Raw genomic sequence first — 16580 nt, forward strand, 5'->3', positions numbered from 1 at the left:
GGCTGACGGGGATCGGCCTCTGTGCCATTGGCGCTCCTGGCAGACGGCGTGCCAAGCGAGGCTTGTACAAGAGGAAATCAGTGGTTTCGCCGGCCATGAGATAACCCCCCCCTCGCCTCCCTCTCTCCTCCTCTCAGTCCGCCTCAGGACTTCATAGGTGGGCAGCTGCCATACAGTAAGGGCACAGGTTTTTTCTTTTAGATGGAAGGAGTTTAATCACATTGAATGAAAACATGTCTGCGCCCCATTTATAAATCAAGTGTCTAGGAGGATGCATGGACTCGTGTAACCTGCCTACTACTACAGGGCTTGACAATATCTTTCTGTCTCTGTTTCACATCACTGTTGAGTAAGGGAGGGTTCAGTGTGCACAATAAATATAGTTCAACATTGAATTTTCTATAGCTTTTGTCTTGAAAAGAAAAGAATGTACTCACTTAACGTGTGATAGACAGAACAGCGTTATTGCGTCTTTGCTCAGTCAAACATGTAATCTGTTTCACATGAAAATATTTTTACTCCCTCTGCTTCTCTGTGTCAAGAATACGGTTCAACATACTGTACCTGTGCTGATTGATGTTAAGTTTATTAACTTTGAACTGAGTGAACTCATTTGCTGTATCCACCCAAATAGACTGTTTTCACTACCCAATGTTTGCCTGCAGGTCAGTGCCAAACCAGCACTGAGAGAGGAAATAGGCTCTCAAATATGCGGTCATGCGGACACTCTAAAAGGAAGGCACACAGGGATTTTTATTATTATGACAACATTTGATTTAACATTTTAGAGTCTGTGACCATGACGGTCACAACACATATCTAAAGTTAGACTTAACACAGGTAGATTGCAAATGCTGGTAGTGCAGATTTGATTTTTTTGCCAAGTTGCCTTTTTAACTCACCTTCACTGCAGATATGTGACATATAAAACCACTGAATGTTTGACTCTATATGCTGATTTGTCAAACATTCAAACACTGAATGTGATATTAATGGCAATTGGCAACACACAGACAGATTTCCTTCCACCGTGTGTATACGGCATACTCTTATTGTCTATTTAAAACCTGCACACAGTAAATAATAATATAAATATGTATGTACGGCACATAATGTACACATTCATCTATCCCCTGTTTGCATATTTATGTAGTATTTATTATTTTATATGGTTTGCAGTATGTTTACTTACTGTCAGACTCATCCACCACTTTTTTGTACCATCCCATAAATTAACTGCTCTTTTTTTTTTTTTTTTGCTGCCCTTGTTTCTAACTGAATGTAAGTATTGTATTGTGTTTATGCCCATACTTTTTTAATAAAGCGGTTTTATTTCCAATTTGACAGGTTTCTTCTTTTTTTAATTTGAAAGTTTGCGTTTGGCTGATGTTTGACCCAACTCCCTCTCCGTTGTGTTTGGCTGTATCATAGCAACCATGGAACGTGAGCTTGTGGTTTCCATGGACAACGTTGTTGTTGCCAACTGTCGAGCCAACAAGTTTTATTTTTTACACTGAAAACTCTTGGTAAGTTTCTACGTGAGTTGATTTATAAATATAAAACATAAAGGCGGAAACGTATTTTTTATGTTATATTGATGAGGAAAAGCTGAACTTTGTTGAATTTGAGCTAGTAGTCAAGTCAGAAGTGTCATTTACCCTAACGTTAACGGTTCTACCTTTTTTTTTTTTTTTTCAAAACTTTATTGTTTTCAAAATGTAGTTAACGGTTCTAACGTTAGCGGTTTACGTCATATTAGCGTGTATTTTCTCTCTATCTCTCCGTGTTGTTGTTGTGTGTAAGCTACACTTCAGAGCTTCCCTTGCCGGTGAAATGGGAGCATCAGTGACCAGGGCAGCCCAGTGGACCAGCTCTGGGAAACTGGAGTCCACCCCGATGAATGAGTCCTTGTTGGGGGAGATGCTGTGCTTCGTGGGTCAGCTCTCCTCCAAACACCCAGTGGAGGCAGAGCACGTGTTCGAGGCGCCGCTCCAGTGGAGTACCACTTTAGTGGCATCTGATTTCAAAACAGACTATGACATCAGGTTAGTCTAATCATGAGGCAGGCAGGCAGGCAGGCAGGCAGCTGGCTGGCCCGCTGCTCTCAGTATTACGTGTCTGCGCAGGATATGCTGTCACCATGGTGTCCAAACGTATTTTACCTTTTGCTGCGCTCAAAGCAGAGGGCTTAGGGCTATAATTAATTTGTTTTTCAGCCTCTGTGAGACTGAGTACATTCCATTTTATTTCATCAGAAAGTTAAGAGCACGCTCCACTTTCACTGTGTGGTTAGTTTCGTATCTCAAAGCCGGGAAACAGAGAAGTACAAAAACAAAAATACAGTCTGACTTCCTTAATTATCTTGGCTTTAATATATTATTTTTATAATCTAATACAAAACAAATGTTAAAAGACATAAAACTGAGGTGTGTAATTTCGTTCATGTTCTTTCTTTTTCTTTTTTTTCCCCCTCCCTCAGTGACTCAGACGTACAGTCCCATGAAAAAGATGGTGAAGGGCTTCCATTGTTGCAGCTCTCCCCACCTACTGTTTATGTACGAAGCTTCAGCCAGCTCTCTAAACTGGTCCGTCTGGCAGACGATAAGAAGCTGGAGGAGGTTCGAGCATGTCTAGAAGGTAAGCACGATGACCACAAGATGAGATTTGACTCTCATTTACATCCCGAGTAGTCCGGCCGCAAGCATACCTCCATAACCGCGAGACTTAATTTTTTGTCCTCATTGTTATTGTCTACATCTATCTCATCATGCTGCCAATGATATTTCTTTACAGATACGTATTTACTTTCAGGCCACTGCCAAAAGAGATAAGAATATATATGCATTTTGTCTGACAGAGGAATACATGATGAATATGTAATAACTCATTTTCTTTGCTGATTTATAGAGCGGGAATGTTGGCTCAGTTCGTGAAGATAAATTTGTGTGTGGAAAAACAGAAGTACAGTGTATTATAGGCCTTCTGTGTTGTTACTTCAAAATGACCCCACTTCACATTTTTAGAAACATGGAACTGCATCTGATACTGAAGGTTTGATGAGGCTAACCCCTCTCATTATTCAGAAAATAGAGATCCTGTGGTGAAGATTCTTGGGCCCTGCTTTGCTAACATCTTGGATAGAGAAGACACCCACAGTGAAATACAGCGCTTGGTAGACGATGACCAAGTAAAAGACTCCAAGGTCAAGATCCAGCTTTTTCACTTGCTCCAAAACATGGACAAACAGATCCTCAGCAAGCTTCTCAAAGAAATATCACAGTGGGTACTTCTCTTTTATCTCCTCTTCTCCTCTCATGCTGTCAGATTTCCCATCCATCATATATCCTCTTCACTCTGACATGTGGTTGTGTCTGATTGGAACAGGCAGCACGTTTATAGAAGTAACCATGGATGAACAAGATGAATTGGATATTTATTTTGTTTTGTTTCTCTACATTTTCATTACAGGCAAGTCAGGCTTGACCCCACCGCAGTAAAGAATGACATGGAGCTGTTGAAACGGTTCTGCAGTGAAGGGGAAAAGAGGGTGTTGAAGTCGGTTCGATACACATCAGGTTTGAATTATCTCCACATTTCACTGGGTTGCAAGGAATTGCTATTAACGCTAATGCAGTGTACTGGAAAGCAAAGAAAAAAACAGTGTTCTGCTGCAACAAAAGACATGAAAGTCATTATATCTGTCAGTTTCCAGTCATTAGTCTGCATGTGTTTTTTTGCTTAATTGCAATGTATTTATCATGCCTTAGCAAAGCATCCAGCAGCATGTGCGCATCAGGAGAAGAATGCAGCTCTGTTTCGGAGGCTGAATAGACACCTTCATTGAAAATAGTCTCAAATCAGATTCCAAATTCAAAATGTGATGAGGGTGGCTCTGTAAGTTGAACACTGGCTCTATCCTGGTGTTATGCCTCAGATCTGTGGAACATAAAGTACTGTAGTATGTCACTTATGTCTCTTTAGCAGCTCAAGTATTTTCTATTATTCTCTCATTCTGCATCACTGCCAGTCTCTGTGCTCTGACTCGCTATGTCCCAATATATATCATAAAGTTTGGTTTAAATTTTTTTCCAACTTCCTTCCTCTTTGTTTTTTTTAGATTATGAATTTCCAAATGCCTGCCGCGCCCCTCTGTGGAGACAGGTGCATGGTGAGATCTGTCACCTTGTAATTGAGCCTTGTGACACCCAGGAGCTCTGCATCACCTGCACCACCACTGGAGTTTTTCTCAATGGGGTAAGACTGAGGAGATACAAAAAAACATTAGACGTAGTATTGGTTCCTTGTTCTGTGTAAGAAAACATTCATGGTTAGTTATCAAGAAGTGAAGCAGCCTTCTGGCAAACAAATTCCAACAGACCAATTCATTATTGTACAGTCAGTTAAGTGGCAGGGAACTCACCTCTGTGTGTTTTTGTACTTCGGCGATTTAAAAAAAAGATTTACTCTGTTCTTCAATCATAAATCTTTGTTGTACTGTAGGTCGGAGTGCAGGTAGATCTTACCAAATGTAACTGACTGTTTTTGTGTAACAGTCATTCAGACCACTGAATCTAGATTTTTTATTCATCTAGATAAATCACTGCCAGAGCCACACCACTCCAAAGTATGACAACAAACATAATATTCACTACATAATGAACAATACAGAATACTGGCATCGTGTTAACCAAAGGTATTATCAGTGATCAGACATCCAGACCGCCAAAATGTATAACACAAGATATCTATCATTCTCTGTTTGATCATTTATTTAACTGGCTAAAGTCTCTTTGAGATTAAAATCTACTTCCAAGAGAGACCTGGGCAAGTCGACCACAAGAAAACATTATTACAGCAATAAATCACACAAAATAAACAGATTGACAACTGTCACCTGCCACAAGTGAGTACAGACGTTCACTTAAGATGTATAAACAGTGGGTTTCCAAAACTACCAAAATTAAGTAAAGCATACATTTAGTACCAAAGATATTGTCCAAGAATTCCATTTTCCAGAAAAATAAGACTTACTTGAGTTCACTATGGGTAATAGTTTCTGACAATATTAAGTATTATTGTGAACATTGTTCCACCTGGAGGGAGCAGCACATTTAAAAGCTTTTTTGTGCCCAACTTTGTCCCAACTGGAGGATTTGACATCTGTAGAGCATAAAACACAGGCCACGCATTAACAGTGTCCGTACACAGGTAAGGAGGACCTGGGCTACAGTATATAGATATACTTTATAAGTCAGTACTTAAAGTGGTATATAGGATAACTAGATCCAGTAATACAATGTAGAGTGCAGTAGTATAATGTTTCCAACACATGGATTCATGAAGATCAGATCTCCATAATCTAAGACAGGTAGAAAGTTACCAAATTAGAATCTGATGTTATCAACATGTGGAAATCAATATCTAAATATTTGGCCTCGAAGTGTCCCCTCAAAAATTCCTGCATCTGGAGCTTCCAAATACTTCCTCAGTGTCGGTAATCTGTCTGAATGTGTGTGCAATCACTTCTCAGAAAGGATTTTGCATTCTGCAGCACCTTTCACCTTCTCTGTGACTTTGCTGACAAGCAGTAGGCTTCCTGTCTCTGTTTCTTCACCTGGAAATAGTTCGGCCAAGGTGAAAAAAATCTACAACCGAACACCAAATGGGTGACATTGATGCAAAAGAAACCTCAAAGAGCTGTAGTGTCTTAAACCTAATTTTGTGGTTTACATGGTTTTACACTTCCTTTTTGAGCCTGGCTGGAGATACTCTGAGCCTCCTAACCTCAGCAGTTCCAGCTGACATGTGGGTCACATTATAATTGTGGTTTTTAGGATTAATGAGGCTGTTTTTCACTTTGTTTTCACAGGGCATAAAACACGAGAGGGTGGAGAGTGGCTACGAGCGAACAAGTGATATGTACGAGGACCTGGTAACACTTCTCAAGAGCCGATCTCCATATTTTGCCGAGAACATAAACAAGCAGGTACCGGCAGATGCAATTATCATCAACATATTAAAACCTCCTATTTGTTGCCTTCAATTTTAGCTCTCAAAGCAAAGATGCGTGGGAGCTGAAACGCCTCTTTGTCCCATGAACAAGGTCCTTCTCTGTAAACCCCTTATTTGATCTCTGATGCCGTGTGACTCATATTCATAAACAGAGTTTGGATTGTGTAATCAGTGTCTGTGCTGTTCCACGCTAGTGAGCTAGTGTCTGGTTGTCACTGTGTTGAACAGTTTCTGAAACGACCTCCTGTCTGTTCCAAGATCAAAAAGACTGAGCCCCATACCACCCTGCACACACACACACACACATTTATAGACATTGAAATATGGATCATTTATTCAGTAGTGCTATTTCCTGCCTTAGTAATTTGATGACATAACAAATCACCTCTATAATACATCCCAGCTGCTCTCAGAAATCTGTTAATCATTTAAAAATATGATCTCTTTTTTCTCACTCAACGCTGATGTTTGTTGGAAAATGTGGTGTCATTACGAGCTCATCAAGACCACGGCTGCTCACTTCCTGTTCTGCAGGGCAATAGTTGAGTGGAGTACAGCCTTTTTTTTTTTTTAAACATTGTAAAGTGTAAAAAGGCTAATTAGTGAATGTTAGCATCCTAGTGTGATATTTGTCAAACTGTGATTGGTCTGTGTGATTCATGGTTGATGGATCTAAAGGTGGAGTTAGTGAAGTCAGCCATAAACCATCGAGTAATGCCAAGCTGAACCGTGTAAAAAAAAAAAAAAAAAAAAAGACATCAAGGCTTTTATGTTTTATGAGTCCTGTGTGAAGAGTGATGCCTTGAGTCTGGACGATCTAAAAATGACAGACAGCCTCAGTAAAACTTACTGTGAACGAGTTTGTGGAGGCACAAATCATTGTCAAGGCCTTTTTGTTTAATGTTCTTTAACTCTTTGACGTCCGCTCTGAGGTCTGCTCTTCCTCTGCTTGAGCTAATCAACCTTTAAAAAAAAGAAGAAGCACTGCTTGGATATTAATTTGATTGATTGATGACAGCAGCAATTCAGGGGTGCCATTTGCATCCTATGTCTGAGGTATGTAGTAATCGCAGTGATTCCTGGTGACATGATTCATTCCAGATCAAATATGAGAGTGTAACAACAGAAGTGTCCGTCTGAAACACAATCTCACATAACTCTGGCTCGGTTCCCTGATTGCAACACAAGGAGTACAGAGTCGGGGTGGGGCGGTGGGTGCGGTGGAGTTGAGGGGGGAGGTGGGGGGTTTGGTAGCCAAATATAACAACACCTAATCTCCCAACATATCTGCTTGTTTCCAGCGTGAGGAAGCAAATCTTTTTGAACAGTTGTATTCGATTAGACAGCCTCAATCAGATGAGCAGAGGCAGCCAAAGGAGACGAGGACGGCTGCAACACAGGGAGGAAGCGGGCTCGCCTTCTCCCCTTAGCGTTGTGGATTTGTTTTGACATCACAGCGTGATTGGAAATTGGACATGCTGTGAATTTGCATGCATAAGACACTCACTGAAAAGCAAAGCAAAAAAAAAAAAAAAAAAAAAAAGCTCCCTTGGTTGTAGATTTGTTTTTGTTATTCACATCCTGAAATTAATATAGACTGCCTCACTGCCATAATCAGTAAGTATGAAACGGCTTGAATCCCGTCACTGACAGATGTTTTATGGCCAATGGCTTCAGCTTCGCCTCCCTGCTGATTTTCCATCAGTATAGATCAAGTAATTAGATACAAGCCGGCCCCAAAAACATATGTAAATAGTTGGGGTTTAGGTTTTTAGTAGTCAACTGCTTGGAAACAAGACAAATGAATACATAAGAGCGAATAATTGAATGTCACCTACTATAAAAATGTATTTTGAGTGTAGAACTGCAGGCGTCAGTCTGGCTTAACGCAGCATTTGTCTCTAATCCTATAGCGTTTTCAGCTGCAGAAAGGCACCTGTAATAGGATGTTAAACTGTGGCATGTCAGGGAATTTGTACTGTTCCCTTCTGCCTCATGCACATGGACCTTATCCATTTCACATATAATAGAATTAAAAAAAGGTTGGTTAGCCTAATAAAGTCAGACTGTGGGTCTGTGGTTGGGTGAATTGACTTCTATGTTTCCAATAGCAGGTCACTTTGTGTTTTATGAAAAACAAGTCTTTGGAAAAGTGATTGGGCATGCTTGGCTCCAGCTTGTGCGTGAACACAACCCATAGAAATGCATCTTAATTCTTTTTCCCTTCCCTTAAAAATGTTGAGCCCCTAACAACCAGTGACAGCCGGGGCTATTTCTGCAGAGCAGGTGTCTGTGATTAAAAACTCTCCTGCCTGCTAACCATTCATATGTGTCTTATTGGCTTTCGTATATAGGTTGTAAAGTTTGGTATAAAGACTTTCAGAGCTCGAAGAAAGAGAAAAAAAATCATAACTGAATAACAGTGACACAAAGGCATTACTTTGTCTGTGCTGTGCTGCAGGGTTTTAGGTGGAGGAATGTACAGAAACAATAAACTTTTTGATATTGTTCAGCCAATTAACAGAGGGGGACCTATTCTGTGTAAAGCATTGGGAAAGTGTGATTTAATTCCAATACCTCAATAAAAAAGCGAATTGTTGTGCATGCCTGCAGAATATTGAGAAAGAGCTTTTATGTGAATTTTATGCTTTTCATGTGTCACTGATACTATTGTGTTTTAATACGTCTCCTCTTGGATTGAAATGAACAACACTTTGCAAAGTTTGGTGCACACACACAACATCTCACCAGTAATGCAAATCACAAGAATCTTTTTCCTCATTCTTCAGCTTCTGTCTTTTTCTCCCACACCGACAGGATTGTGCCATTCCATCAACACAAAGGAGTCAGCATGTGGAATCGGTTGATAAGAAGGAACAAGGCCAACCCCAGAGGTCTTACGAGCAACAGGAAAAGAATGTTCATGACAAGGCGAGACAACACCATACGCTGTACACGACGGGCGGCGAGAGGATATATGAACCATGTCCGAGATGGAAGACTCTCGGTCTCGCGTCTCCATGTTGGTATGTGATAATTCCTCGTAAGATGTGTCCTGAAATATCTGCAGCCTGCCACGTACTGTGCGTGGCGGGGAACCCTCATGTTGAAGAGGAGCGCTTCAGATGACAGTGATGCCAAGCCTCCCACACATGTGTTCGGTGTGTGTCTGCCAGCAGTCACACATTATAAAGGGATAGTTATATGGTTTATAAATTTAAGGGCAAGTGCAAATATTCCCGATTATACAATGAGTTAATAAGTACGTTCACAGCGTGGAAAACCCTTTCTGCCCAATTACAGACAGAAAACTTGGGAAAAAATCCGCAAGAGATCTATCACATCTGGTCTTTGATTGATAAATAGATCTAGCGAGGGCTGAGCTGTTGCAGCTGTACCTTGTGATATCTGTACCCATTTGAGGAGAAACTGGCTCAAGATAAAAGTATCTCTGCTGCTAAAACAAAAAAAAAACTCAACTGAACTCAAGTCTCAAGTTGTTAAGTAATGATTATGTTAGAAAAATAACCATTTTCAAAATAGAAGCAGGCATAATGACTCTTATTTCACATCATTACAGTAAAGCAGAGGAAAAGAAATCTAGAAAGAGCCCCGGAGAGGAGAGGTCTGCTGCAACGCACAGGAAAAAGCCGGGAACAGCGGCCAAGAGCAAGATCAAAGCAGAATTCTCGGTGTCCTCTATACCTGGACGCCTGTCCTCCCAGAAGATGTAAGTGTCCCTTGTTTGTTCTCCCTTTGTCAGGATCAATCAGCGACTTCTTTCTCTGCAGGTGGAGTGATTTGAGAAGAAGTAGATGCTGTTTTATCAGTAATGAGATCTGAAGTTGAAGGAAAGATCTGCTGAACAAGAACCTGTTTTCCTGGCTCCCACCATCAGGAATCGATGCAGCTGATTCAAGTCACTGTTACTGATATCACAAAGAAACAAGGTGCATTCACTAATTCACAGTTCGCCACCCAGGACGATGGATGCGTAGGCTCGGCTGCTGCGTGAAGGTCTCGCTCTCTGTTTATCTTGTTTCTTCCTGGAAATCACTCCCTCATATCGACTGACTCCTGATGATGAGCTCCCCTGGAAATGCTATTTGTATATACATGGGAACTGTCTCTCGGCGGTCCCATATGAAAGTGTACCAAATTTCATTACTCCACAGTGCCCAATCTTCGTGATACAGTTATCCGAGCAGCCTGAGCAACTTTAAAAAGCCATCTGCATTTCTGTTTGCATCAATAGCCTAGCACGAGCCTTTGCTCTGTATATGATGACCGCTCCAGTCTTCCCATGACATTATTCCAGTCTGTATTTTCCTACTGCTTAGATTCGGAGGAAGTTCAAACCTGACACTTGAATTTCAAAAACTTTAATCTTTCTTCTTGTGTGGGATGACCAAGCTGTTTTCCACACCGGAAAACAGATTTCACGATATTATATTGCATCCTTTGGTCTGTTTATGTGTTATTGTCCAGTTATTAGGCTGACCCACACCTCGGTTGGATTGTTATCTGCGGTCAAAAGTTCACCGTTATCTGCTGTTCTTTTTAAACTTTCAGTAAGACCCCGGCAGGAGCCATGCCAGTGGAACTTTCCAGTGAGAGTTCATTCGAGAGTGAGGAGGAAGAGGAGCAATCAGAGCGCCGGGTGGAGAGTAACACAGACCTGCCCCCTGAATACTGGCAGATCCAGAAACTGGTCAAGTACCTAAAGGTAGGGGAATGTTGCCCTGGACTGTTTCCTTTTCTTTCTTTTTTTTCGCACTGATTTAAAACCAAAATAAAGATTTGTACAAAGAGCTGTAGTACTCCAGGTGGAGGGCAGGCCACGGCTGACAGGAAACAGTAAAGTTCGTGCTCCTTTCCTGTCAACTGTACAAGAATTTTGATGCTAACCTGAATCGGTTTTCAAAAATTTCAAAAAAAAAAAACCTTTTCTGAACAGCACAGCGTGGAAAATAATATTTAGTCATGGGCGTGCGAGGAGAGCCTTAGTTAGATTGGATCATAAAACGTAATGTTCCAATCATTTAATCCCACCTGTCTGTGTTGCCTCAGTCATACCGAGGTGTCACAAAGCCTTTTCTGAAGGTTTACGTCGCTCCCATTTTAAAGCGGCACTTTGTAGGAAGATGCCTATTGAAGTGGTTGGCTTGGCTCGTGGATTCCTGGTTTCTGACAAAGGCCTGTTTGGTTGCACATGTGAGCTGGGGGAAAGAGCTGTCTGACGGCAGCAGCTGTACTCACTGTTTGCCCACACCGCAGAAGCATAAAAATGAAGCGCGCCTGTGATAGGTCTGACAGGGCATATGGTGAATATTAATGTGTCAAAACACAGAGGGAGAAGAAAAGAGGACAGAAAACGCCAATGACCCAGACTGGCTGGGAATACCTCCGACCACTTGACTTCTGTGATTACCCTGCCTCACTATTATCTCTTTATCTGGACAATGTCCCGTAGACAGATTCAATTAAGAGGGAATGCATTTACTTTATTTTGACAGGAATCTGTTTTGTTGCAAAACTGTTCAGCAGAAAAACTTAAAACCCAAAATACCTGAAATGTATGTTACCTCAATTTAAAGAAAATGAAATGAGTTAATGGCATTTCAATATGCAGCTATAGTATAGTATACATATCATATTTTCATACAGTATAGGATTTGTGTTCTTGAGTTCTGCGGCTTGGTGCTAAATAAGATTGGTCACAGTGCAACAGAGTAAATCTTTTATAGAAAATGTCGCTGTAAAGTTCAATTTGAGGCAGATATTTTTAGCTTAGCAAAATAGAATATAATGGAAGGAAATTCCCACTCTAAAAGCAGGCCGCTGCTCCTTTCCAGAGAGGGAAAAAAAAAGATTCAAACGATATGAAAGAGGCAAATTCAGATAAAAAAAAAAAAAAAACCTCATTGGTTTGTGTATTTTATACTTTTCAGCAGGATTGTAAGCTGTAGGCTTGTGTGTGTGTGTGTGTGTTACTGCTTCAACAAGATGCAGCTCTGCACTAACCAACATGTCCCGGCTTTCTATCTCTCTGGAAACCACACAGCACAGTTATTTATGGGGTTTGTCCAGTAGTCATTTTATAATATCATTACCATCAGACGCTGAAACTTACCATGAGCCAAGTTAAATATCTGTTTTATTTTAGGAGGAGATCTTTTTTCCCCTTTTCCCTTGCACTATAGACAGCCGTTTGTACTCGAGGAAGTTTAACACTTTCGTAAAGCGACACATGGATGTTCTGTTTTGTGTTTTAATGATATTTATGTAGGAATATTTGCCCAAGGTTCCAGTGTGTTTGTTTTTATACCTGTATGACTGGAGATCTGCGCCTGTAAATTGGTTACATGGTCTCTCTTAAAAATCCAGCGCGTAGATTTAAGTCCAAACCTGCCACACATGGGTTTATATTGTGTTATGGTTGCGTGCTGTGTATGTACAGTACCGTAGGAGATGGGAAGATGAATTATAACACATTTCACATTATTCCAATCTGTAATGCACCAGTGTCCCAGTACGAGCAAACATAAACATTAATCATACCTATATTTAAGCATTTATAGGCTATATACTGTACCTATATAGTTATGTACAACATAGAGCTTCTGTAGATCGTGTAAACTAGTAAAGATAAGTGGCAGATTAAAGGGTTAAAGAAAAGTTTTACTTGTCAGGACTAAAAATCTTTGCAATTTTAACTCACGCAACTAAGCCAAAAATGTCAAAATATGTTTTGTCTGTGTTTAAAAACAAAATTCAGCAGCTGCTATCAGTTAGGTTGGCCTGTGGCTTTCCAAATACAAAACAATTTTCATATTCTCAGAGATATAAATATTGTGTCTGATATACAAGATGTTACTGGTTAACAGGTAAACATTTCAGTATTGTGTGTTGTAAACATTTTCATAATTGACCTTTTACTATTCTTTTTTACATTTTGTTTCTTTTTCTGAGCAGATGGCTTTTGCTCACCTTTATTTTTTCAGACCAAATATTCAGAAACAGCTTTCATAAAGCGTCACGATCAGTGCAACATTTGTTCTTTTCTTACCACAAAAGTGTAAAAGTTTAATAGATTAACAAGGTGATCAGGGTGTTTTTGTGTCTGGACCCATTAAAGTTTCTCTCCCTCTGCTGGGCAGTGGTAGAATTACTGCCACAGTGCAGAGCCCTTCCACTGATTGGTGCACTGATCTGTTCCTATGTCTCTGATGAACAGCAGCCAGTAGCAGCTCATTTTCAAAGAAATATTAAAAACTTACTACCTAGAGCTAATTATGCTCTAAATAGTTAGTTTTAGATACTTTTTTAAAACATATATTCCACTCAATCTTGGTTGTAATGCATTTACTACCTGTCCAATCTGGATAATATACTTACAAGAAGAATGATGTCATTTCTTCCTCATGAGTTCAGCAACTTTTCAACTTAAAGATCTGACTAGACATTTGCCCAGTGTGCGCTGCACTCATTTTATGACAGCGAAGGCCTATTAAGTGATCAAGTTTTATGTTGTCGGAGATCTAATGTCAAATATGAAGTTAGAAACAACCAGTAATCATTCATCCTGTCCCACAGTACCTTTCCTATAATAGACCAGGAGGATTGGGTTTGTTCTTGTCATTAGCAGCGCTCACTCTCAAGTCGGCAGTAGACTGCAGAGACGGTTGAAACCTCATGAGTCCTCCATAGCTCGACCTCTGCCAAGAACCAGTGCTTCTCTCTTACACTGAGCTCTATGAAGCACTGGCAGTGGCCCGAGTCTACCTGACATACACTCTTACAAATCTGAGCACTTAACGTCCACCCTTGTTGGCATGAGCTCTATGCCACACACACACTTGTGCACAAAATATCCACAACAAAACTCTGTAAAGAAAATGACCAGAGGTCAACAGGGTATCTTTTACAGCCCTATTAACACTGTCCCTGCTCCCACGTGCTTAGTGCTGTGATTTATAGGCCTGGAGTGGCTCAGGCAGGGCAGACTGTCTGAAGAATCCAGTCTGCAGAGGAACCAGACTAGAATAAGACCTCCATTCAGTAGAGCGAAGGCTTCAGCTATTTAGTAGCTCGGGCAGAGACACCTGCAGTAAAGGAAGACACAAAATGCATAAAGCATCTTTAAGTGGCTGATATCAAGTTCTTCTCGTGAATGGAATTAAATTGTCTTTTACTTCTTAATCTCCTCTAAAGCCGTTTTAATCCTATAATTCCACCAGACAAGGGAATAAAACATTTATACAATCTATAAAATCTTCTGTCACTGTGTTTTACCTCAGTGATTTGTATCATCCAGTCATTTTACAGCCATGTTAGCAGCAAGCTAGCTAGCATGTGCGGTGGTGGGTCCACCACCTCAGTCCAGAAAGCTTTTGGATAGACTGCTGTAATATTTTATACAGAAGATTGATTGATTCTATCAACTTTGGAAGTATTTGACTTTTCCACTACTTTCCCCAACGAGTGAAGGTTTTCATTATTCGGTTAAATATCTCGACATCAATGGATGGCCTGGTACAAAGTCTTGTAAAGATACTCATGTTTTCCAGATGGAGAATATCACTGCCCTTGGTGACCCCCTGACTTCTTCTAGCACAAACTACAGGTCTCACATTGTTGCTTCGTTGTAAAATCTCTTGTGGCTTGCTACCAAATTTTGTACAGACAGTTATGATCTGCAAACATGGCTGCACACTCTTAATCTTGTTTTCCATTCAGAAATATTTACAAAGACATTCATCACTGCTGTTAGCAGCTGCCAGTGTCTTGAGTAGTAGAAGCTAACTCAGATTTATTAAGCAGATTTACAAAGATTGAATTTGTTTTTTTCCAATAGCTCGTAAAAAGAAAAGAAAATTGACAATTGAAATGCCAAGTTCATGGCGTCCAATGTTCTTAAAGTACTTTTTGAATTTCATGTTCAGAAGTCGAACAGTGATTGAATTCATTCCACTTTGAGCATCTGCTCCTATCATGCACGGAGAGAGTCAAAGATCTCTCGCCATAAAAGATTGTCAGATGTTGTCAATGTTTTAAAGAATGTCGACAATACTTCAAGACCAAAGCTAACAAAAATGAAAGCATATGATCTGTTTTCTGTTCTCCCAGCTATCACCCCTAAACATAGCTTTTTTTTTTTTCACTGTTTTTACAAGGTAAGAACCGCGTCTGCTGAATCCTTTGAAGAGTGAGAACGGAGGAGACAAAGGAAGCAGTAGATCCACTGCTGTTAATGGGCAAATGGTTCACATTTAGGCCAGCGTCATGATATGGAGAACATGTGGGCATTATCCTGCTGTGTCAGAGCCCTGCTCTGTGAGGGAGATATGATCAAACACCACTTGAAACTTTGGTAAAGGCCTACGCTGATGAGCCATCCCGTTCAATGGCTGCATGAAACAGATTACTGCCCCCGCTTTCTATATGGCGATGGGCTATTTTCTACTTATGTGGGAAGCTGATAGCAGGACTGGACATGTTGGATTCTTATGTTTGGTTGAAATAATGTGTTTAGGATGGCCCCGGAGTCTCAAGTTGTTTGCGAAAGTGTGCAACCAATAAAGCCATGTGAAGCCTCGAATGGCGGAGGCGTCCTTGAATCCACTAAATGAGAATCCTATCTGTGGCACATTTAAACCACTGCAAGAACAAAATAATATTTGATTGTTCACTTGCCAGGAAATTTTGGACTGGACGTCTCAGTGTCACATATCAAAGACGTGTAGCAGGTCTAGTGTTACAGCAGCTAACTCTTCCAGTTTCATGCCATGAACTTCTGTTTTATCTGACTACCGATTTTTTTTTTCTTCCCCCTTTGCGTGATCAAAACCATTGCTTGTCAAGAAAGTTTGTTATGCAATGGCATATGATACAGACTAAATATGGTAATGTAAAAACACACTTGCTGCCCGCGCCTGGACAATACTTTAACCATCTCAAAGCACCAGTGATAAGACTGGTATTTTAAGTGTCATAATGCTGTCAGCAACTGTCCACAAAGCTGGCTTCATGGGGATTTATTCAGCATGAGCAGAATGTGAAAAAAGACCAGAAAGGATTTGGATACTAAATTTGGGAAATTGTAACAGAGGGGCAGGTTTGCTGTCATGGTTTGACCACACATGTCCTATTTTAAATCTCTGGATTTTTCTTTTCTTTTCTGTAGTTCAGCGACAGTATAACTTTTTCAGTTGTGTTTCCTGCTCCATGTGTGTAGGTGGACTTTAAGGCCTTTAAATGAGGGTTTCAGTGCTATTAGTGTTCTTGTTTATCTCAAGGGCAGTGTCTAATGGTTTCTTAGCTTGACACTGTTGTCAGAGCTCAGTGCTGTTAGCAAATAATTCCTCTCCATCAGCGTTTACCACCACAAAGCTAAACACTTACCAGGCTGCGGTATAAACAAAACAACCCCAGCAGGAGTGGTATTATGGGGGGAGTGGGAGGGCAGGGTAATGGAGGGAGGTCTGTATCCTCCTCAGCCCCCCTCCAAATGTCTGCTTGATGTTTAATTTTCTCCTCTCCTCTTCTCTTCCTTTTCTTTTTTTCAT

At 40.6% G+C, this 16580-nt stretch overlaps 1 protein-coding gene across 1 annotated transcript; it reads left to right on the plus strand.

Moving 5' to 3' along the window:
• Nucleotides 1-1833: 1833 nt before the first annotated feature.
• LOC311003446 (outer dynein arm-docking complex subunit 2-like) lies at nt 1834-16273 on the plus strand (the record flags this gene model as incomplete). The annotated part of the gene is made up of 9 exons (XM_083995213.1): nt 1834-2045; nt 2480-2637; nt 3084-3283; nt 5870-5986; nt 8830-8943; nt 9083-9168; nt 9593-9742; nt 10585-10738; nt 16250-16273. The coding sequence occupies 9 exons, from the start codon at nt 1834-1836 to the stop codon at nt 16271-16273; spliced, it is 1215 nt and encodes a 404-aa protein (XP_083851339.1).
• Between the last annotated feature and the right edge of the window lie 307 nt (nt 16274-16580).

This window comes from Trachurus trachurus (genome assembly GCF_905171665.1).
Source record: "Trachurus trachurus genome assembly, chromosome: 20".
Taxonomy (NCBI): domain Eukaryota; kingdom Metazoa; phylum Chordata; class Actinopteri; order Carangiformes; family Carangidae; genus Trachurus; species Trachurus trachurus.